Genomic DNA, 23,259 nt, shown 5'->3' on the forward strand with positions numbered 1-23,259 from the left:
TCAAAGTGCGACAAACGTGAAACACAGCCTAAAGGAGAGTCTCCACGGCAAGATGAGGATGGCCTTCCACATATTAAAACATAAGGTGAAAGGACTTCCCTGACAGTCCAGTGGTTAAGATAAGTGCTTTCACTGCAGGGGGCACGGATTCAATCCCCATTTGGGGAACTAAGATCCCACATGCCATGCAGCACAGCCAAGAAACAAACAAACAAAAAAAAGAGCAGGTAAGTGAGCTCAGATATAAAGTACCTGGAGCCCAGTAGGGTGTTGTCAACAGAAAACAAGGTATTTTTATGCTGGGGAAACATCCTGAGTACAGTGACTAAGAGTAAAAAGATGCAAAAAGAGACAGAAAGGAATCAAAGCTCTTAGGAGGAGAGGCAGAGGCGACCCTAGCCAGGTTGCTGGGCAGGGGACCACAGAGAAAGCAATTTCCAGCAGCAGCAGTCAGGGCAGGTGTGCCTGGGGCTGGTCTACAAAAGAACAGCGTTTCTTCGAAGAAACACTAGAGTAAGGACGGTGAGCAGCAGTTCAAGAGGCTCAGCAGGGTAGAAGTTGATTAGAATGCAGAAAATCCAAAGGGCCAATGGCATAACTTGAGCCCAGTAGGGCCATAGTGTAGAGAAAAGAGGATAAACCAGTCGCACTGGCTTGCAGATCTGCTGGGCTTGGGCAGTGCTGGCCCGCATAGTGATGAGCGTGTCTGAATTGGGAGGTTTCACATAAACAACCGGATTTCTGGCTTCTCTTAAAAACTACCAAATCCAGCCAAAATTCCTCTAGTCATTCTACAAATATTCATTAAGCATCTACTCTGTGCCAAGCAATATTCTAGGCCCTAAGGATATAACAGTGGGCGGGGGGGTAGAAATCCTCCATGTGATGGAGTTTCCATTTTAGTGGGAAAGACAAGCTAAATAAATCCATGTGCCAGGTGGTTATACATGCCATGAAGGAAAAGGAAGCCAGGTGGGATGAGTGAGAGTCACGAGAGGGCTGCATTTGAAGGTAGGGCAGTCGGGGTTAGCCTCCTGGTTCCTTGGGTACCATCCAATTCAAGCTGGGGGACAGCTCCCTGCCGTGCAGGGCGTGGTCTCCCGCTTGCCACAGTTACCACTGCTCTCTCTTGTTACCTACTCCTGGCGTAGAGGAGCAGGCAAAGGGCAAAATGGCAAGAGGGAGGCGACAGAAATGGACAGGACCAGGAGAAAGTCCCTGAAAGCGACGAGCATCTGGGAAGGGCTTGTAAAAGGCTTAAACCAGGGTAATGGAGACACTGCTTGTTCTCCGTCTTCAAATCAGTGCAGCCTCTCAGAACAAAGGAAGCATCTGTCCTCCCTCTGGTGAGCAGGTGGCATGGATTTGCTTCCAGGAGGACCAGCTCTTGAGGGAGGAGACAGCAGAGGAGGGGGAAGGAGGACCCATGTTTCTGTCCTGCGGTGGTGGGAACCAAAGGTATAACCTGTGGATCGCAGCTCAGATGCACCTGCGGAAGCTTCTAGTAAACGCCCCCAGACTGAACCAAACTTCATGGAGGCCCAAGCACAGCCGGTAGCCTCACACTTTCTGCTCCTGCACCAGGTGGTCTCCAGCTCAGCTGCTCCTCTCGGTGAGGAGCCCCCGCACACAGCACACACAGGCTCCCTGCAGGCTTGGGGACCCGATGTAGCATCCTCAGTGCTCCGTCAATGACACTGTCTGCCACCAGCCCCCGGGCTCCTGGAGTGATGCCCTTTGACTGGCCTCATTTGAGGGGGCAGTGGTGTGCCCCCTAAGAAGCCAGAGAGGGTGGAAGGAACCCAAGACTCACAGCCAGTGCCTAATGGGGAAATTGTCCTTGGACCCTGGGGTGGTGTCTGAAATGTGGGAACCTAACCCGGGGATGGGAGTCCCCTGAGGCACAGAGTCGGGCCTTAACAGTGGGGGTCCTATTGGGTCCGTGGATGACGCTACAGTTATGGTCCTCTAAAAATATAGGACAGAAGTATTGGGTTGGCCAAAAAGTTTGTTCGGGTTTTTCCATAAGCTGCTACGGAAAAATCTGAACACACTTTTTGGCTGACCAACGTGTCTGCCACCACTTCTCTGAGCAGGAATCAACCACACTCTGAACTGGGTTTTCAGACCCAAACCTCAGGCTGCTCAGCCAAGGTGGAGCTCGACAAGCACTTCCCCCACCAGCTGGTATCACTTGCCACCTCCTTATCAATTTAGTAACCTCCAGGGCAAGAGGCGGTCTCCCTAGGAACTCAAAGGCTGGCCTGCACTTTTTGCATCTCTCTTAGGAAGTGAGGGATAGTCAGGACATCTCTGAAGGGCACTGATAAAAATTCCCTTTGCTGCAAAATGAAATCTACTCCTGGTAGAAGCAACCTAATATCCTAGTAATGCAGAGTTCTTAATCTTTCCTATGTCTGGACCCTTTGGCAGTTCAGTGAAATCAAGGTCTGATCCCAGGATAATGTTTCTAAATGAATAAAATAAAATATAGGACTACAGAAACTATATTGAAACTATCATTGAAATATGTTTTAAAAATTATAGTAAGGTTCTACTTCTTTATTAATATTCTATATAAAAGATTTGGAATAGGGTCTAATAAACAGCATAATTATTAAGTAAGATGAATATAAGTGGTATTTTGAGATATTTGCAACAATCGTATGTAACATGAATATAATCCATGATTTCTATTACTGTGCTTCACTGCTTGCACTCATACCAAAAGGAAGTGACTTAGTGAGGGTTCAGTTCAGTTCAGTCGCTCAGTCATGTCCGACTCTTTGCAACCCCATGAATCGTAGCATGCCAGGCCTCCCTGTCCATCACCATCTCCCGGAGTTCACTCAGACTCACGTCCATCGAGTCAGTGATGCCATCCAGCCATCTCATCCTCGGTCGTCCCCTTCTTCTCCTGCCCTTAATGTAACTAAAAATTTAAGAGTCCAATTCTTTCATGCTCTTAAGATTCTGTTCTACATACAAATCCTCCTTAATACATTGGTTCAAATTCATACTAAAGTGTAAATGGCTGTCCTGGGCCCTTTTTCTCAGAGTGGATGAGACAGTGATGTTAGTGGGACCAAACATGAGGACATTAAGCACTAGGGATCAAATAGAGGGAAAGATATTTCACAAAGAAGGGGACTCACTGAAAGCAAGAGAAGACCATTAACAAAAGCAAACTTCCCCATGTCACTTAATGACTGGGCTACAAGTTACTGTCATCTGCAGAAGTCTAACCCTGTACTCTCCAGAACCAATGAGGGGGTCTGGTCCCTTTGAGTTCTCTGAGGCTTCTCTGGATTTCTCATTAAAAGTAACTAGTGAATTGACTTACTTTGCCCCAGCCCTCAAAGGATGCTACAGATCAAAAGGTACCAAGAAAAATGCCTGTGAAGATGCTGACACCAGCCCCAACTGCTGAGGGCTGTGGGGGCCTGGCCTCTGTTGCAGGAGAGCAGGCCTCTCTTGGTGGGGGAGTGTGGCTCACAGAGAAAAATCGATGCAAGGGTTGCATCAGAGAAGGTGCCTGGATTTAGGTGTCCCTGTTCACTCTTTTTTGTCTATAGAGACAAGTGAAACCAGCCAGTCACTCCTTTTTTGAAACAAAAATATCAAATATAAAAACCCTACTGGAGAAACACAACAAAGATGAAAAAGACATCAATTTCATAAAGGTGAAGAGGAAAACCAAGTCACTAGAGAAAGGAAGAGATAAACACACATGAACACACACACACAGAGAGAAGACGGAGAGTGGAAAATAGCAGGATAAAGACAGAGACCCCAGTACTCACCAAACCCTTCAAAGGAAAGTTTAGCTCCCTCACTAATCCTGCTCCGCATGGAAAATAAATCATCACTAGATCAAAAGCCTGGATAAACATTGTTTCACATTTGTTATTCAGAAAGCATGCTAATTCCTGTCTAAATTCTTTAATTCTCTGTCTCTCCTTCGTTAAGGAAGAAAATCTCCTGCTCCTCATTCCTGAAAGCAGCAGGGCACAAAAGATGCCCAAAGACACATAAAGTCCTGTTGCATTTTCACAACTGTAGGCATAAGTGATACCCTGTCTCAATGTTTCCCCACCTGAGGATGCAGGATGGTGAGCGTAGTGGGCCTGCGTGGTTCTGCTAAGCCTGGGAGAGACAGGCTGACTCAGAGCAGAGTCCTCCCTTGGAGACCACAAGATCCAGCAAGCAGAAGGAGCTGGCTTCCTCCCCGTGTTCCTTTACTCACAGCCACCACAGGGCCTTGGGACAACGTCATTCCTGATGTCCCTGGGACCTAAGTACTTTTGGTGATCTGAGGATAGATAAGTCAACAAGCTGGTTTGCATGAACTTTGAAATCCTTGAAAAATAAAGACAACCCACAAACTGCAGAACAATTATACCAAAGAAATTCTCACACTGTTAGTAAAGTTCTAGGACCCACAACAGATTTCCCAACCTGGGGATCTAGCAAAGGGACTGAGAACCCCCAGAAAATTTACCCAGACTTGCCTGTGAGTGTCCAGGAATCTCCAGCAGAGGCATGGGTCGGCGGTGGCCTGCTGCAGGGGCAGGGGCATTGAGTGCGGCAGTGTGTGCATGGGACCTTTTGAAGGGGGTCACCATTATCTTCATTACCTCCAGGACAGTTTGGTCTCAAGTCAAACAACAGGGAGGGAACACAGCCCTGCCCATCAACAGAAAATTGGATTAAAGATTTACTGAGCATGGCCCCACCCATCAGAACAAAACCCAGTTTCCCCACAGTCAGTCTCTCTCTCTTAGGAAGCTTCCATAAGCCTCTTATCCTTATCCTTATCAGAGGGTGGACAGAATGAAAACCACAATCACAGAAAACTAATCAAATTGATCACATGGACCACAATCTTGTCTCACTCAATGAAACTATGAGCCAGGCCCTGTATGGCTACCCAAGACGGACAGGTCATGGTGGAAAGTTCTGACAAAACGTGGTCCACTGGAGAAGGGAATGGCAGACCACTTTGGTATTCTTGCCTTGAGAACCCCACAAACAGTAACAAAAGGCAAAAAGATATGACACTGGAAAGATGAACTCCCCAGGTCGGTAGGTGCCCAGTATGCTGCTGGAGGAGAGTGGAGAAACCATTCCAGAAAGAATGAAGAGATGGAGCCAAAGCAGAAACAACATCCATTTGTGGATGAGACTGGTGATGGAAGCAAAGTCAGAGGCTGTAAAGAGCAATACTGCCTAGGAACCTAGAATGTCAGGTCCATGAATCAAGGCAAATTAGAAGTGGTCAAACAGGAGATGGCAAGAGTGGACATCAACATTTTAGGAATCAGTGAACTGGAATGGGTGAATTTAATTCAGATGACCATTATATCTACTACTGTGGGCAACAATCCCTTAGAAGCAATAGAGTAGCCCTCACAGTCAACAAAAGAGTCTGAAATGCAGTACTTGGGTGCAGTCTCAAAAATGATAGAATGATCTCTCTTCATTTCCAAGGCAAACCATTCAATACCACAGTAATCCAAGCCTATGCCCCAACCAGTAAAGCTGAAGAAGCTGAAGCTAAACGGTTCTATGAAGACATACAAGACCTTCTAGAACTACCACCAAAAAAGATGTCCTTTTCATCTTAGGGGACTAAAATGCAAAAGTAGGAAGTCAAGAGATATCTGGAGTAACAGACAAATTTGGCCCTGGAATACAAAATGAAGCAGGGCAAAGGCTAACAGAGTTTTGTCAAGAGAAAACACTGGTCATAGCAAACACCCTCTTCCAACCACACAAGAGAAGACTCTAAACATGGACATCACCAGATGGTCAATACTGAAATCAGATTGATTATATTTTTTGCAGTTGAAGATGGAGAAGCTCTATACTGTCAGCAGAAACAAGACCAGGAACTGACTGTGGCTCAGATCATCAACTCATTGCAAAATTCAGACTTAAATTGAAGAAAGTAGGGAAAACCACTAGACGATTCAGGTATGACCTAAATCAAATCCCTTACATTTTATATAGTGGAAATGACAAACAGATTCAAGGAATTAGATTTGATAGTGCCTGGAGAAGGCAATGGCACCCCACTCCAGTACTCTTGCCTGGAAAATCCCATGGACGGAGGAGCCTGGTAGGCTGCAGTCCATGGGGTTGCTAAGAGTCGGACATGACTGAGTGACTTCACTTTCACTTTTCACTTTCCTGCATTGGAGAAGGAAATGGCAACCCACTCCAGTGTTCTTGCCTGAAGAATCCTAGGGATGGCGGAGCCTGGTGGGCTGCCGTCTATGGGGTCGCACAGAGTTGGACACGACTGAAGCGACTTAGTAGCAGCAGCAGAACTATGGACAGAGGTTCGTGACATTGTACAGGAGGCAGGGATCAAGACCTTCCCCAAGAAAAAGAAATGCAAAAAAGGCAAAATGGTTGTCTGAGGAGGCCTTACAAATAGCTGAGAAAAGAAGAGAAGCTAAAGGCAAAGGAAAAAAGAGAAGATATACCCATTCGAATACAGAGTTCCAAAGAATAGCAAAGAGAGATAAGAGAGCCTTCCTCAGTGATCAATGCAAAGAAATGGAGGAAAACAATAGAATGGGAAAGACTAGAGATCTCTTCAAGAAAATTAGAGATACCAAGGGAACATTTCATGTAAATATGGGCACAATAAAGGACAGAAATTTTTTGGACCCCACAGAAGCAGAAGATACTAAGAAGAGGTGGCAAGAATACACAGAAGAACTATACAAAAAAGATATTCATGACCTAAATAACCACAATGGTGTGATCACTCACCTAGAGCCAGACATCCAGGAATGTGAAGTCAAGTGGGCCTTAGAAAGCATCACTACGAACAAAGCTAGTGGAGGTGATGGAATTCCAGTTGAGCTATTTCAAATTCTAAAAGATGATGCTGTGAAAGTGCTGCACTCAATATGCCAGCAAATTTGGAAAACTCGGCAGTGGCCACAGGACTCGAAAAAGTCAGTTTTCATTCCAATCCCATAGAAGGGCAATGCCAAAGAATGCTCAAACTACCGCACAATTGCAGTCATCTCACATGCTAGAAATTAATGTTCAAAATTCTCCAAGCCAGGCTTCAACAGTACGCGAACCATGAACTTCCAGATATTCAAGCTGGATTTAGGAAAGGCAGAGGACCCAGAGATCAAATTGCCAGCATCAGTTGGATCACTGAAAAAGCAACAGAATTCCAGAAAAACATCTACTTCTGCTTTACTGATTATGCCAAAGCCTTTGACTGCGTATATCACAACCAACTGTGGAAAATTCTTCAAGAGATGGGAATACCATACCACCTGACCTGCCTCCTGAGAAATCTGGATGCAGGTCAAGAAGCAACAATTAGAACAGGACATGAAACAACAGGTTGGTTCCAAATTGGGGAAGGAGTATGTCAAGGCTGTATATTGTCACCCTGCTTATTTAACTTATATTCAGAGTACATCAAGTGAAATGCCAGGCTGGATGAAGCACAAGCTGGAATCAAGATTGCTGGGAGAAATATCAATAACCTCAGACACACAGATGATACCACCCTTGGGGCAGAAAGTGAAGAGGAAGAGAAGAGCCTCTTGATGAAAGTGAAAGAGGAGAGTGAAAAAGTTGGCTTAAAACTCAACATTCTAAAAACTAAGATCATGGCATCTGGTCCCATCACTTCATGGCAAATAGATGGGGAAACAATGGAAACAGTGTCAGACTTAATTTTCTTGGGCTTCAAAATCACTGCAGATGGTGACTGCAGCCATGAAATTAAAAGATGCTTGCTCCTTGGAAGAAAAGCTATGACCAACCTAGACAGCATACTAAAAAGCAGAGACATTACTTTGCCAACAAATGTCCATCTAGTCAAAGCTATTGTTTTTCCAGTAGTCATGGATATGAGAGTTGAACCGTAAAGAAGGCTGAGCACTTACGAATTGATGCTTTTGAACTGTGGTGTTGCAGAAGACTCTTGAGAGTCCCTTGGACTGCAAGGAGATCCAACCAGTCCATCCCAAAGAAAATCAGCCGTGAATATTCATTGGAAGGACTGATGCTGAAGCTGAAGCTCCAATTCTTTGGCCATCTGATGTAAAGAACTGACTCGTTGGAAAAGACCCTGACGCTGGGAAAGATTGAAGGCAGGAGGAGAAGGGGACGATAGAGGGTGAGATGGTTGGATGGCATCACCAACTTGATGGACATGAGTTTGAGCAAGCTCTGGGAGTTGATGATAGACAAGGAAGCCCTGCGTGCTGCAGTCCATGGGGTCACAAAGAGTCGGACATGACTGAGTGACTGAAGTGAAAAATAAAGACATGTCAACTTCAGGATGGGATTTTTTTATTCCAAATATATTCCAAATGCTTGATCCAGCCTGATTGCTAAGAGTGATATTGGCAATAAAAGGAAGTAAAAACACAAGTAGCCTCTGATTTAGGCTACCCTGTTTCCATGATTTAATAATGATAGAAGGCAAAGGTTTTAGAAAACATATCAGATGTAAGTAAACATTCATGGAGCCCTGCCACATCTCCAGGCACTGTGGATTATAGAGACGCAGAAGAGAGTCAGTCCCATGGTGCATATAGGCAGGGCGCCCAGGGATATTAGATTCAATTCTGCCCCCATTTACTGCCCCCTGCTTGGAGAACAAGGAGCCGTGTCAATTCCCTACCCATCACAACCACCAGGCAGGCTGGGTTTGATTATATCCCCACTGTTCAGCTGTACTAACTGAGGTCATGCGGCCACAGGCAGACCGTGAAGACCCAGGTCTCCCTGCAGGGCTCTTTGCACTCCAGCTGTGAACTCCATACTGCTGGTGAGACTTCTGAGATTAAACCAAAGCTGGTTCATGATCGCACCAAGTTGACATCTGGAACTCTAGATGTCTCTTCCACTGCTTGGAGCCTGCCTGGCACGGGAGAGGGCGGAGCTGACTCACAGAGGCCAGTGGAGACGTGACAGGCAGAGAGAGCTCCAGGAACATCTAGACCCCTGGACCCAGCCTTCCCCAGGCCGGCGCTGCCCTTCCCTTCCCATGGTCCAGTGGGAGGAGCCAACAACTTCCTTTTCCTTAAGTTGACTGAGTTGGACTCCTGAAGCCAGTGACAAAGGAGTCCTGGCCGGCGGATGGTCATGACATATCGCATCAGGTGAATGAAGCCAGAGACATGAACTTCATGGTGGGACAGGATCTATTTCTGTGGCCCCAGAGGAACACGCATGGGTCAATGAGAGAGACAGACAGTGCAGGAACAAACAGCAGAGGGACCGGAGAGGTGCCTGAACTTCCCTGGGCGATGCACCAGCCATGAGCCTTCGCCGGAAATGGGCACCACAGGCGTGCCCTGCAGGGAATCCCACACTTACCAACTTACTCGCTTGTAACACGGTGAGGCCCCTAGATCCCCTGATACTGGAGGGACACTGTGTTTGTGGCCCTTGCTAGATCTGGTGAGTGTGGGCTCTGCCAGGAAGATGGAGCATGGAAAGGCTGAGACTGAAGGGGACCCCTTCTTAGTGCACCAAGGTGATGAGCGCCAGGCCTGAGGATCCAGGGAGTGCTTTTGTCTAGGAGCTGTTTCATCACCAGACCCCCAGTTAATGTGTGTGAGGGCAAACCACCGTGTTCTCTGGCAGAGACTGAGTCACCCAACAAAATGCAAACGACACTGTGAGTAATTATCTGGAGCAACCGAACCTTTAGCACTGCAGACTTCCCAATCCTTCATCCTATAATGATGTCTCCAAAGAAAGTTAGCTCCTGGACTGCACGTGAGCACAGACTCTGGTGCGAGCCAAGGACTCTCACAGGGTGAGGACTCACATGAAGCTCTCACAAGAACTAGATTATATATGCTGCTGCTGCTAAGTCACTTCAGTCGTGTCCGACTCTGTGCGACCCCATAGATGGCAGCCCACCAGGCTCCTCTGTCCCTAGGATTCTCCAGGCAAGAACACTGGAGTGGGTTGCCATTTCCTTCTCCAGTGCATGAAAGTGAAAGTGAAGCTGCTCAGTCATGTCCAACTCTTCTTGACCCCATGGACTGCAGCCTACCAGGCTCCTCCATCCATGGGATTTGCCAGGCAAGAGTACTGGAGTAGGGTGCCATTTCTTTCCCCCCATAGCATGAGGTGCAGCCAAAAAATAAAAATGAAAAAAAAGAACAAAGCCCTTCATATACTGTCTTGGAAAGATCTCCAAGATATTTTATTAAGTGAAATAATGACAAATAATGGCAAGGTGCCAAACAGTATTTCCTGAGTGCTATCTTCAAGGCAAAAAAGAGATACATATTAGACTACGTTTTAAGGTTTACTTGAATTTGTATAAAGAAATACTGGATGGAATTTAAAAAGGTTGCAGGGAAACATTAGAATAGATGGAAATATATGGAAAGCCAAATTTTCACTGTGGACCTTTCAGTTGTCATTTTTGAACAGTGTGTACTAAAAATAAAAGTAAAACAACAGTGACACAAAGCAGTGTAAAGGACATCATTTTCATTATATAGATAAACTGTAAAAAAGTAACAATAATATTTAAAATCTGCATTAGACCCCACTGCACTGTGTTGGACTCTGTCAAGCCTGCAAGGCACTGGGCAAGCATTAATCCCTGTCACTCCCTGACAGGTGCCACATAACACCGCCTCTTAATCTCTCCACCCAGTGTTAAGGCCACCAGGCTCAAGTCTCATAGGCTACACGGACTGCTGCCATTCAGCCCCTGGCATTCACCCTGGGGCCAAGTTACAGGCCCAGCGCCCAGGTACCCACTTCGATGCTTGTTGCAGCTCCATCTGGTCCACAGGCCCTCTGGCCCCATACCAAGCACCCTTCAGGAAATTGGACTCAACAAGCCTTTCCGCTCTGTTCATTAAAATCCACCAAGGCAGCGCTGGGCTAACCCAGGGCGGCCTCCACGGCGTAGCCCCAGCACTTTGATGTGAGTTGGATTCGGGGAGTCAGGTTCATTTCCTGCTCCTCCAGCCGCCGGCTTCATCAGCAGCACACGCTCACCATGGTAACGCTCTGGTCTCTTTTGGGAAACTCGCTTTCCTCTGAGCTTAAAACTATTCAAAGGAGGATCTCTCCAAGTCAATCAATTAAAAGACACTTACTAAATACCTTTTCCAAAGTCAACCCTTCTACAGCAAGAAGTTGTTAAAAGCATAAATGTGAAGTTGTGTTTCCCTGAGATGCATGCTATATTAGGTTAAACATTTCGCTTGAAGTAAAAAGGCACAGCACACTTACCAGAACAAGAAGAGGTCAGAACACAACCCTCTGGGAGCCCTCACCTCACTCAAAGGCTGGGGACACAGAGGCTGTGGCTTTCAGGGACTGGGGCACATGACTGTGTGGGACCCGAATGGTTCTCACTGCTTTGTACTCACGCTCCATGAGCTCTGGCTAAGGGGATATTTGCTATACTCATTAAAGGAGAGAACATTGGAAGCATTTAAAATGAATGCCAGTGTGATCTTCAAAATCATAAAGGTTTCCAGCATGCTGAAGAGAACAGGTTTGCGGTGCAAGGAGAAAAAGACAGAGGGGAAATCTCCAGAAAGATAAGGGGCGGTGGCGACACATGGATGCGGAGATTTTGTTTGTTTGGCTGACTTTCAAGCAAGCAGGATTTGTTTCCTCCTGTCTTCGTTTCCAGTTCTATATCCTGCAGCTGTCACCGGCTGGCCGTTTGGAAAGCCGGTGAATTCAATTCAGAGCCATGGTGTCCCTAAAATGTTAGTGTTATCCAACTCAATGCAGAAACCATGAGATCCTGGGATCAGGAGGGCTTATGAGATCAACAATGCTAATCTGCTATCAAACAGAACCTTGGTTTCCAACACTTAAGGCTAGAACTTACAAAAAAATGAAAATGAAGTCGCTCAGTTGTGTCCAGCTCTTTGCGACCCCATGGACTGTAGCCTACCACGATCCACCGTCCATGGGATTTTCCAGGCAAGAGTACTGGAGTGGGTTGCCATTTCCTTCTCCAGAGAATCTTCCCAACCCAGGGATCGAACCTGGATCTCCCACAATATAGGCAGACGCTTTACCATCTGAGCCACCAGGGAAGAACTTACAAAACAAAATACATTATTCCTCTAACTTAACTGTGCCTGATTTGGAGGGAATATGAAAGATTGGGAAGTGAAGGGTCTTAATCCCATGATTCCTGGCCTAGGATAGAAAGCTTGGCTACAAAGCTAGGATTTTTTTCTTACTCATGATGAGAGCATCTATTGTGACGGCAGGTGGCGCTAGTGGCGAAGAATCTGCCTGCAATGCAGGAGACCTAAGGGATGTGGGTTCCATCCCTGGGTCGAGAAGATCCCCAGAGGAGGAAATGGCAACCCACTCCAGTATTCTTACCTGGAGACTCTCACAGACAGAGGAGCCTGGCAGGCTATGGTCCAAGGGGTCACAAAGAGTCTGACATGACTGAAGAAACTTAGCACGCTTAATTGTATACATGTGGCCACTCCACAGGCCGAATCATGTCCACTTACAGGAAACTATTATCAAAACACAGCACAGGGACTCCCCCGCTGGTTCAGTGGCTAAGACTCCGTACTCCCAACGCAGGAGGCCCACGTCTGATACCTGGTCAGGAAACTAGATCCCACATGTTGCAACTAAAAGTTTGCATGCCACAACGGAAGATGCAGCATGCTGCAACTAAAACCTGGAGCAGTCAAATAAATAAATATTTAAAGAAAGAACACAGCAGCACACTTTGCTGCTGCTGCTGCTGCTGCTGCTGCTGCTGCTGCTGCTGCTAAGTCACTTCAGTCGTGTCTGACTCTATGCAACCCCATAGACAGCAGCCCACCGGGCTCCCCCATCCCTGGGATTCTCCAGGCAAGAACACTGGAGTGGGTTGCCATTGCCCTTCTCCAAGCACAGTTATCTACCATATGCCTATAATCCTAGCTTGTGACTCTAGCATTAAAAAGGGTTAAATGAGCATATGGAAAGTCTCTTGGTTAAAAGGAACCAAAGGGAGTTCCAGTATTCCCTGGAGAGTGGGAGCCGGAGTGGAGAGCACAGCCTCAAAGGTCCATACAGGTGAGGGGCAGACCCAGTGTAGACGGCCAAGCCTAACAGCGTAATCTGATGTTACTCATCACACACACACCTGCCCTCTCCCAAAACAAATAGGCCTCTCCCCAGTGACTCACCTAGGGCACCCTGACAGATGTCTGTGCGCGTGGCTCCACCAACGATAAACTGAGGGCTGGGGCACAATTCCTGGAAACAATCGGGGACAAAACACAAGTCACAAAGATGCCCAGTGATGGTGGCACCGAGGGTGAAGGAGCTTGATCGTCATAAAATTCATGGAAGAAACCCAAGGGATCATCTATTGCATGTACCGCATTTTATCACTGAGGATTCTGAAGCCCAGAGAAGGCAAGAGAGCTGCCCACAGTCACACAGCCAGGGGTGGCAAAGCAGGAGCTGGAGCCCACAGCTCCCCCCGTGAGCAAGATTTTTATCACTATGCAAGCAGTGTGGGTGTGTGGGTGTGTGGGTGTGAAGGCGGGGGAGGCAGGAGAAAGGCAAAGGCTAAGATAATGACGGGATGAAATATGATCTCACCGTTTGGACAACACCCCTACTTTTAGGGAGAGGATGAGGCTAATGTTTAGCACTCTAAGAAAATGCTCTGCACCCTACGGACACTCATTAAACACTTGCCTCAGTGATGAGGACCCTGTGTGCTGATGGAAACACTGGGGCTTCAGGAAGTGTCTGTCCAGAGAGGAGAACTCAACCTCACTCCCACATCTGACCTGCACTCCGTTGCCTCCCTGCTCATCTGTCTCGGAGTGGCACTTGTCACGGGCAAGCTCATGGCCCTAGAGCTCTATTAGGGCACAAGAAGGCATCCTGTAGGCCTTCTTTCTTTCTGGTTTACCCAGCAAGTATGTACTCAATGCCTGTTCTATACATGGTACTGGTTGCACCATATCGGGCAGGGGAAAGATGGGAGCATGGTGACACAGAGGGAAAAAATACGCGTGGTTCTTGGCCTCCAAGTGCTTTCAGCCTACGTGGGAAACCAAGATAGACATCCAGGATAAAAATCAGAGGAAAGGGACTTCCCTGGCGGGCCAGAGGTTAGGACTCTGCGCTTCCACTGTAGGGGGCTCGGGTTGGATCCCTGGCTGGGGAACTAAGATCCCACAGGCCACACAACATGGCCAAAAAAATAATAATAAATAAAAATGTTCTTTAAAAAAACAAATCAGAGGAAAAGCCTAGTGCCTAACACTGGAATGTAGACCACAGAAAACAAAAGGAGAAAAGGGAGAAATGCCCACAAGGGATTATGCCTGAAAAGACTTATTAGATGGGAGAAGATACATGTGCATGAGAAAAGCAGAATCTAGGACAGGCTACGGGCTTCCCAGGTGGTGCTAGTGGTAAAGAATCTGCCTGCAACGCAGGAGACATAAGAGACAAAGGTTCAGTCCCTGGGGTGGAAGGTCCCCTGGAGGAGGGCATGGCAACCCACTGCAGTATTCTTGCCTGGAGAATCCCACGGACAAAGGAGCCAAGTAGGCTACACAGTCCATCGTGTTGCAAAGAGCTGGACATGACTAAAGTGACTTAGCAGATGTGAGGAGTGGTTCCCAAAGGAGAGGCAGGTCTGCCTCACCACCAGACGCACTCTTAGGGGAAAAGGGTGGGAACCTCAAGGGACAAAAAAGAAGCCAGCCTGGTTTTGCTACATCAGGGACTGTCTGACCACAGAGAATGGGAAATATTTCCATCTTACTCCATGAGTGACTGTGTGCTAAGTTACTTCAATCATGTCCGACTATTTGTGACCCCATGGACTGTAGCCCGCCAGCCTCCTCTGTCCATGGGATTCTCCAGGCAAGCATACTGGAATGAGTTGCCATGCCCTCCTCCAGGGGATCTTCCAACCCAGGGATTGAACCTTATGTCTCTTATGTCTCCTGCATTGGCAAACAGGTTCTTTACCACTAGCACCACCTGGGAAGCCCATCTTACTCCATAGAGATTTTTTTTTTAAATGGTGGATCAAAAAGGAAAGGGGAAGCAAGAGAATGATGGGCTGAAGGCAGACAGAGAGAGTGGGTATGCAGCTATGAGCCGGGATTCTGAGGTTCCAGGACCATGCAGGGTAGAGGCTTCTGAGTGGCAGCCCTAACACCCTTGTATAAAGCTCCTGCCTAAATGGTCAGAGATAGCACTTTGGGGCTGGCTTTTTTTTCTTCCAAATATTAAAAAAAAAAAATCACTAACTTGTTTTTTATTTAAATATTGTGTGCCCATGGGTTTAAAAAAAAAAAGTAACAGCAAATAATGCTATAAAAACAAAAAAATTCCTTTCATTTTGATTCCTTGCTGTTAACATTTCTTGTATACCCTTCCAGAAACTCTTTTGATGCAAAAGCATATTTACATATATATGGCTTCCCTGGAGGCTTAGATGGTAAAGACTCTACCTGCAATGCAGGAGACCCAGATTCAATCCCTGGATTGGGAAGATCCTCTGGAGAAGAGAATGGCTACCCACTCCAGTATTCTTGCCTGGAGAATCCCATGGACAGGGGAGCCTGGTGGGCTACAGTCCACGGCATCACAAAGAGTCAGACATGACTAAGTGACTAACACCTTACATATGTACATTTTCTATCTTGTGTATCTTTGCTCAGCACATATAGAGCTTTATCATTTCATTATAAGTACCATGAGTTATTTAGCCAGCCTTCCAATAATGGAGCTTAGTTCTGCTTGTTTGTTTCAACCTCTAGTGGCAACTTTTTGTTTTTTTAATGTGTCTGCACCAGGTCTTAGATGCAGCATGCAGGATCTAGTTCCCTGACCAGGGGTTAAACCTGGGGCCGGTGCATTGGGAGCGCGGAGTCTTAACCACTGGATCACCAATTGTCCTTCTAGCGGCAATTTACAGACAGAAGTGGCATAAGCCAAACTAGGGGTTCTAAAAGTGGGCAGCAGCAAATTCTAATCCCAGGTGATCAAGAAGATCCCAGAGTCCAGACATCCTCTCCTGGTGGGCAGAAGGTAGAGATTTGAAATTTTAATTAACAAAAATGGAGAGACAAGAAGAAATGTTGAATGTAATTTGTTTGTTTTGCTTTTTAAAAAAGGAAGGGCTGAGAGCACACCAAACAGAGGTTTGGCAGAATCTCTCTGCTTAAAAACCTTCTTTAAAGAGTCTCCAGCTCCTCATCTCCCATCAATCCACCTGTCTCCCGAAGCCTGGCTCCGATCTCCCAGGGCTCCATGAAGCTCCTCTCACCTGAGTCACCAGCACTCATAGAACGAGCTTCGCTCTCCTCCATCTCACTGCTCTTTACACTTGATCCTGTTGCCTGTTCCCACCTTCTGAAACCCTCCTCTCTTGGCGTCTATCCTCACTCGCTCTTGACTTTCTCCCCTCTCTACTCCTTGTCAAGTCTCCTTCAAGAGTTCCTCTGTTCTGTTCATCTTCAGGACCAGGGAACCCCTGAGCTGGGTCCTCAGTCCTGGGCATGACCCCATCTCACAGAGCAATAACATGCCTGAAGCCTTCTCCCTGGGTGACGCCATCCAGACCTGCGGCTTCAGTTACTAACTATAGAATATGCTGATGCTCCCAAATCACTCCCCCGAGCTGTACATTCAATTACCCATGTCACACTGTCTACATGTTAGAAGCGCACTAGACTCATACCTAATAGGTCTACCAAGCTCAGCTAAAATGGTAAGTTTGGCTTGGAAAACAGAGTGGTTTGCAAAGGCTAGAGACAACAGGAAGCATTATAACCAGAGCGGTGCTCAGGGGTTCCTGTGTGTGCCTGCTAAGTCACTTTAGTCGTGTCCAACTCTTTACACCTCTATGGATCGCAGCCTGCCAGGTTCCTCTGACCATGGGATTCTCCTGGCAAGAATACTGGAGTGGGTTGCCATGCCCTCCTGCAGGGAATTTTCCCAACCCAGGGATCGAATACACGTTTTCTTATGGTTCCTGCATTGGCAGGTGGGTTCTTTACCACTAGAGCCACCTGGGAAGCCCAAGAGGGTTCCTAGGCGATGGAATGCTCATTTGATTACGTTATTCATTAGCATGACTAAAATGTACACCACCACCCACCAAGAGAAAACAACCAAGAAATTCCCTGACTTATATGTTGTATGAATCTCTCAGGGGCCACAGAATGTCCTCAGCCTTGCAAGGAGATCACATCTTAGCATTATGCCTGAAGAATATTTCCAAAGTCTTCTCTCCATTACTAACTCTATCAGAACTCAGATCAGAGATACAAAGTAACCTGGCAGTCAAAGATGTTTAAAAGAGGCAAGCCCCTGCAAAGAGGGAGGTCTTCCTCAAAAACAAACATGTCTTTTTAGCAATAATGTTTACAATTTCTCAGGTAATTAAAACACACCACAAACTCAATTACTCAAGCCTCATATCAGCCCCTAATGAACAGTCACAAGAGAAATACCGGTATCAGTAAGAAATTCAAGGTAGGAAGTGATTTAACTCACACTCTCAGTGACTTGATGACTTGGAAACGCTGCCCCCTAGGATATTAGTCCGTGTCTGATAGTCGATGTTTGGCATCTTAGGAGCCCTGGCTGTGCACTTCCGGGAAACCCAATGATGCTGTCCTATTCATCAGCAGCAGCATTGGTTATGCCCATGGGACTCAGCCCAGCACTCCTGTCCCTCTAGGGTCTGGCCCCATTGGACGTTTCCAGGCTTGCCCTCTGCTTCCCACGGTGCTCTCTCTCCTCTGACTACAGGCCACAGCCGTCCTCCGAACAAGCTCTGAATGCACATCCACGGCCCTGACCCTCTTCTTTCACCAGCATCCCCTCCACTTCAGATGTCTGCAGTAATTAACCAGCCCCAATCCCACAGTCAATTAAACTGTTTCTGCCCCTGAACTCCTGTACATTGTGTCCATATTTATATTTCACTCTCTGGACGTTTTGTCTCACGATAATAGCTAGAGACAGCTCATAGAATCAAGAATCTATTACATGCCAGGCACTGGGTTAAATTCATCCTCTCATTCAAACTTCGCAATAACCCAATGAGGTAAGTCATATTATTATTCTTTTTTTTGGCCAAATTGCATGGCATGTGGGATGTGGAATCTTAGCTCCCTGACCAAGGATTGAACCCACATCCCTCGCAGTGGAAGCATTGAGTCTTAACCACTGGACTGCCAGCGAAGTCCCATGTTATTCCCATTTTATAGATGAGGAAACTGAGTCCTGGGGAGGTCAGTAACTTAGCCACACAGCTAACAAACGGCAGAGAGGGAACCAGAATCCTGATCCACCTGTCACCCAAATCCAAGCTTTTGGCCATTCTGCTGTTGGTCCACTATCTGACCGTCTCCCCAGCTAGCAAAACCTCACAAAGGCTCCACGCTAGCATCTGTACGTGACCAGCACTCAATAAACCAACACTGAGTTGAAAATTCCCAAATTCATTCACCTAAGCGGCAGGCAAAGTGGAAGCCCCACCCTGAGGCCTCGTCCCCTCATCCTTATCCGAACCTCCCAAAGGTCAACCCAGCAGGTTTCTCTTAACTGAAGTTGGCTGTTCCATGAGTCCTTACCATGCAGTTGACATTGTCTCACTTCTCTCTCTCTCTGTATTTCTCCTTAGGATCAATAAACTGCTTAATTACAGAAAGAAAGAAAAAAAGGACAGAGAAGAAAACCATTGATTGGGCCGAACTGGGGCCTGCACCCACTGAGCATCCCTCAAACCACAGAGGCCGGGCTGGGCATCAATCCAGGGCCATGGGGAAGCTGGGAAAGGAAAGCTGCTTCTAGGAGTACCCCTCGCTCTCACAGGCAGTCATATCGTCTGTGACAGGACTGTGGTCCATGTCTAACACTAGTAGCGGAAGTGTTGTCTTAGGATCATAAATAGCCAAAAGTTTCTCCTGAGAACCCAAGCTTGACCATTAGATCATCCATGTGCACAAACTTGTCCTCCAACCCTTCAAGAGCCCAACCAAACCTCTCACTCAGGACTTCAAATAGGCAGAAACACCCGGGGTGGGGGGGGGGGCAGGATGTCAAATTTTATGATTTTGGAAAACATCCAAGTATCAAGCTTTATGTATAATTGAGAGGGGGAAAAAACAAATATCCATATAAATTTAGCCCATCTCATCGCCTTTCTCCCAAAAGGAAATAAAAATTAACATCTTTGTGGGAACAAGGGTTCTAAGAGCCACACCTGGGCAGCTGGCTTCAGGTGCCTAAAACCAGGAGGTAAAGGGCCACCCTCAAGAGCAGCAAGTAAAACAAAAAACAGACAACTCAACGGACAACTGGGCACTTGAACAGGCATTTCTGCAAAGACGATTTATGAAATGGTCAACAAGCACATGAGGGCTTCCCTGATGTCTCAGTGGTAGAGAATCCACCTGCTAATGCTGGAGACACGGGTTCAATCCCTGGTCTGGAAAGATCCCACATAGTGAGGAACAGGGGAGGCCACGTGCCACAACTACTGAGCCTGTGCTGTAGAGCCCAGGAGCTGCAGCTCCTAGATGGGCCCGAGAGCCCATGCTCTGCAACAAGAGAAGCCACCACAACGCCCAGCACCGCAAGTAGACAGTAGCCCCCACTCCCCAAAACTAGAGAAAGCCCACGCAGCACCCAAGACCAGCACAGCCAAAAATAAATAGAGAAAATGTTAAAAGAAAGAAAATTTACGGGAAAAAGTATGAAAAGATGCTTACCATCACTAATCGTTAGGGAAATGTAAATCAAAACCACGATGAGATTGCACTTCACACTCCCTGGTATGGCCACCACCACGAAACAGAAAACCAGTGAGGGTGAGGCTGTGGATGTGGGAAAATTGGAAGCCTGTACACTGCTGGTGGGAATATAAAACGGTGCACTGGCTGTGGAAAACAATATAATTAGACCTCAAAAATCAAAAATAAATTACCATATGATCTACTGATTCTATTTCTGGATCCAGACCCAAGAGGAATGAAAGCAGAGGTCTCAAAGAGCTATTTGTCCACCCATATCCACAATGGCCAAGAGGTGCAAGCAACCCAAGTGTCTACTGATGGATGAACGAATAAGTAAAACATGAAATAGTCATACAGTGGAATACTATTCGATCTTAAAAAGAAAATGCTGTCACATGCCACAACATAGATACATCTTGAGGACATTATGCTAAGTGAAATCAGCCAGTCATAAAAGGACAAACATTGCGTGATTTCACTTATATAGGAGGCACCCAGAACAGTCAAACTCATAAAGACAGAAGTAGAAGGGAAGCAGAGACGTGGAGTTATTGTTTAATGAGTACAGAGTTTCATGTTTGCAAGCTATAAAAGGTCTGGAGATGGTTGGTAACAACAGTTGCATGGCCATCAATAGGAGCAATCAATGCTCCTATTGTTACTGAACTATACACTTAAAATGGTTAAGATGGTTAATTTCATGTTGTGTGTATTTTACCACAACCTAAGAAAAAGAAAAGAAGGAAGGAAGGAAAGATGGAAGAAAGAGGGAGTGGGGAGGGGAAGAAGAGAGGGGAGGGAGGGAAGAAGGCAAATGAACTCCCTGATGCACCTCATTTCTGGACATCCCCAACCTTCTTGTGGGCCCCTGAGAGACCTCAAGGAAGAAGGAAATGAAGCATTTGGGAACAGGCTGACTTCCCCAGATCCTGAGGCACATCTCTAATAATAGAATCAGGGTCATTACCAAGTCAGGAGCCTATTCAAAAACCTGTAAGACTGTACAGGATAAAGCTGGGTCCTATAACATGCCTCGTGATATGCGAGCACAACCTAGCCGAAAGCAGCCATGTGCGAATCCTTATTGACGACTGGGAATGGAGAGGGTAAATTGTGACAGGCTTTTATTCACTCATCTGAAAACTCTCAATAATGGGAGTACTTAGGTTTCACATTAATCAGGTTCTACTTACTACCTCATCATCTGGATTTTATAGCATTTTGCTGACAGGCACAAATCAGCGCTCCATTCTGAAATTAGCAGATTTATGTGGATAGTGAGGCCAGGTGAAGACACAGTCTAGGGCAGAACGTGGTTGAGGAGGTGAGAGCTCGAAGAATTTCACACGAAGGAGGGACTTCCCTGGTGGCCCAGCAGCCAAGACTCTGTGCTCCCAATGCAGGGGGCCCAGGTTCCATCCCTGCTCTGGGAAGTAGATCCCATAGGCCACAACTAAGCGTTTACATGCCACAACTAAAGATCCTGCATGCCACAGCTAAGTCCTGGCACACACAAATGTATATATATATATACACACATATATATACACACACACATATATATATACACATATATATACACGCAAATATATACATATATATATATACACAAATATATATATATATACACACACACACATATATATATACACATAGGCTTCCCTGGCAGCTCAGATGATAAAGAATCTGCCTGCAATGCAGGAGACCTGGGTTCAATACCCGGGTTGGGAAGATCCCCTGGAGGAGAGCATGGCAACCCACTCCAGTAGTCTTGCCTGGAGAATCCCCAGGGACAGAGGAGCTTGGCAGGCTATAGTCCATGGGGTCACAAACAGTAGGACACAAATGAGCAACTAAACACAGTATATATATATATATGAATTTCAAACAAAGGAGAAACACTAGGCAAAGGCTAATGATACCTGACTTTGGTCACCAGATGAAGCTTTCTTCCGTCCCAACTCATCCATCTCACCTCCCCCAGGCTCCCTGGGGTCTTTCATTCCACTCGAATGCATCCTCTTCCCTTAAGTCTTCCCATCATTCAGTCTTAACATCCCAGGGTCCCACACGCATGGTTTATGTCTCTGTTAGCATTTCCTTCATTCTGCCCAGGATGTCAGTCCTTTATTCACTTGTCTGCCTCCCACAACCTCCATCAGAACTGAGACCACAGTTGAGCCCACAGTTCTCCCCAACCACCTTCCCAAACAGGGCAGAGCCAATGCCTGGCCCAAAACAGGCCTAAAAAAAGGAAAAAAAAAAAAACCCCATCTGTTGAAATGAAACATGGCTGTCAACTCCTGACATTAGACTATAAACCCAACCTGGACGTTGCCAACATCTCAAAGTACCCAGATAGGCTCCAGAGAAGGGTGGGAAATGGCCATGGGAGGGCTGGAGGGAGGCCAGGCCAGGGAGTTATGCTCAGAGGCAGTGCTCAGTCGTGTCCAACTCTGCAACCCCATGGACTGTAGCCCGCCAGGCTCCTCTGCCCATGGGATGTTCCAGGCAAGAATACTGGAGTGGGTTGCCACTTCCTTCTCCAGGGGAGGTAACTGTTTTGTAAAACTGATTGGATGAAAACAGAAAGGGAGGAGATGGCTGGAGGTAAGGGATGATTCTGATCCCAGGATTCCAATCTAACTTGTCTTGTTCCAAAACCCATGCATACTCTTCCCTCTATACTTTACTGTCTCTGAAAAATAAATTTTAAGTGGGGGTGCAGAGGGTGGCGGTTGTCTGAAATATGGGATCCAGGAACAGGGTCAAGAATCATAACTTCTCCCTCAACTACTGCCCAGAAGTGAGGGACTTCCATCCTGACTCTCAGCAGCATGCCCACCTCCTTACCGTGGGCCGCTTCCAGACAACGCCTTGAGTTTGAGGGGAGCAAGGTCCGAGATCCTTGTAGCCCAAAGCTGACGGGCACGCTGGGAACTCTGGGTCCTTAAACAGGAGCCCCGAGTCCAAGCACTGCTGCCTCAAGGTCTCGAAGTCCTGGCCCAAGTACCTCACGGCCTTCTGGCTGGAGCCAAGGCCTTCAGCGGCCGCGCGCTGCCTGGCTATGCGGGCCGCCGGGGCTGCCATGGCCGAGGGCTCGGTTGGGTAGACAGAGGGCAGGGCTGCTCCGTGCTCTCAGAGACCTGCCCCGCTGGGAGGGAAGCTATAAGGCATGTGAAGCAGGGGAGGGGAGGGTGGAGCAGGTGAACATTTCACCTGAGGGCCCCCACCCCCATCCAGAGGGCAGTGAGTCAGGGCCAGGAGCAAATATGTACCCAGGGTGCAGGTGAACCTGCCCTGCCCTCCCCTTCTGCCTTCCAGCAGACAATTTGGAGGCTAGGAACCCTCCAGGGCCCCTCCCAGGCCATAAGCCTAAGACATTCTTGAGGATCACAGTCACCCATCCCCATCTCTTTGCAAGACCTGCTTACCTGCCATTGGCACCATCAGCTGAGATGAGAAGGCC

General features: G+C 47.0%; 1 protein-coding gene across 5 annotated transcripts in view; it reads right to left on the minus strand.

Moving 5' to 3' along the window:
• CAPN8 (calpain 8) overlaps positions 1 to 22,930 on the minus strand; it is a 108,058-nt gene extending 85,128 nt beyond the window's left edge. For 4 of the 5 annotated variants that reach the window (XR_006061450.1, XM_060396341.1, XM_042257118.1 and 1 more), the window contains exons 1-2: positions 22,644 to 22,930; positions 13,191 to 13,260 (exon numbers count right to left, since the gene is read on the minus strand). Coding sequence is in view for 4 of the 5 variants with exons in the window: in XM_060396341.1 (XP_060252324.1) it covers positions 13,191 to 13,260; positions 22,644 to 22,880 (307 nt within the window). In the remaining variant the exon portion in view is untranslated. Of the gene's footprint in view, positions 1 to 13,190; positions 13,261 to 19,766; positions 19,791 to 22,643 lie in introns of those variants that run through there. The other variant, XM_060396342.1, reaches the window with a different exon arrangement.
• Between the last annotated feature and the right edge of the window lie 329 nt (positions 22,931 to 23,259).

Source organism: Ovis aries, chromosome 12 (assembly GCF_016772045.2).
Source record: "Ovis aries strain OAR_USU_Benz2616 breed Rambouillet chromosome 12, ARS-UI_Ramb_v3.0, whole genome shotgun sequence".
Lineage (NCBI taxonomy): Eukaryota > Metazoa > Chordata > Mammalia > Artiodactyla > Bovidae > Ovis > Ovis aries.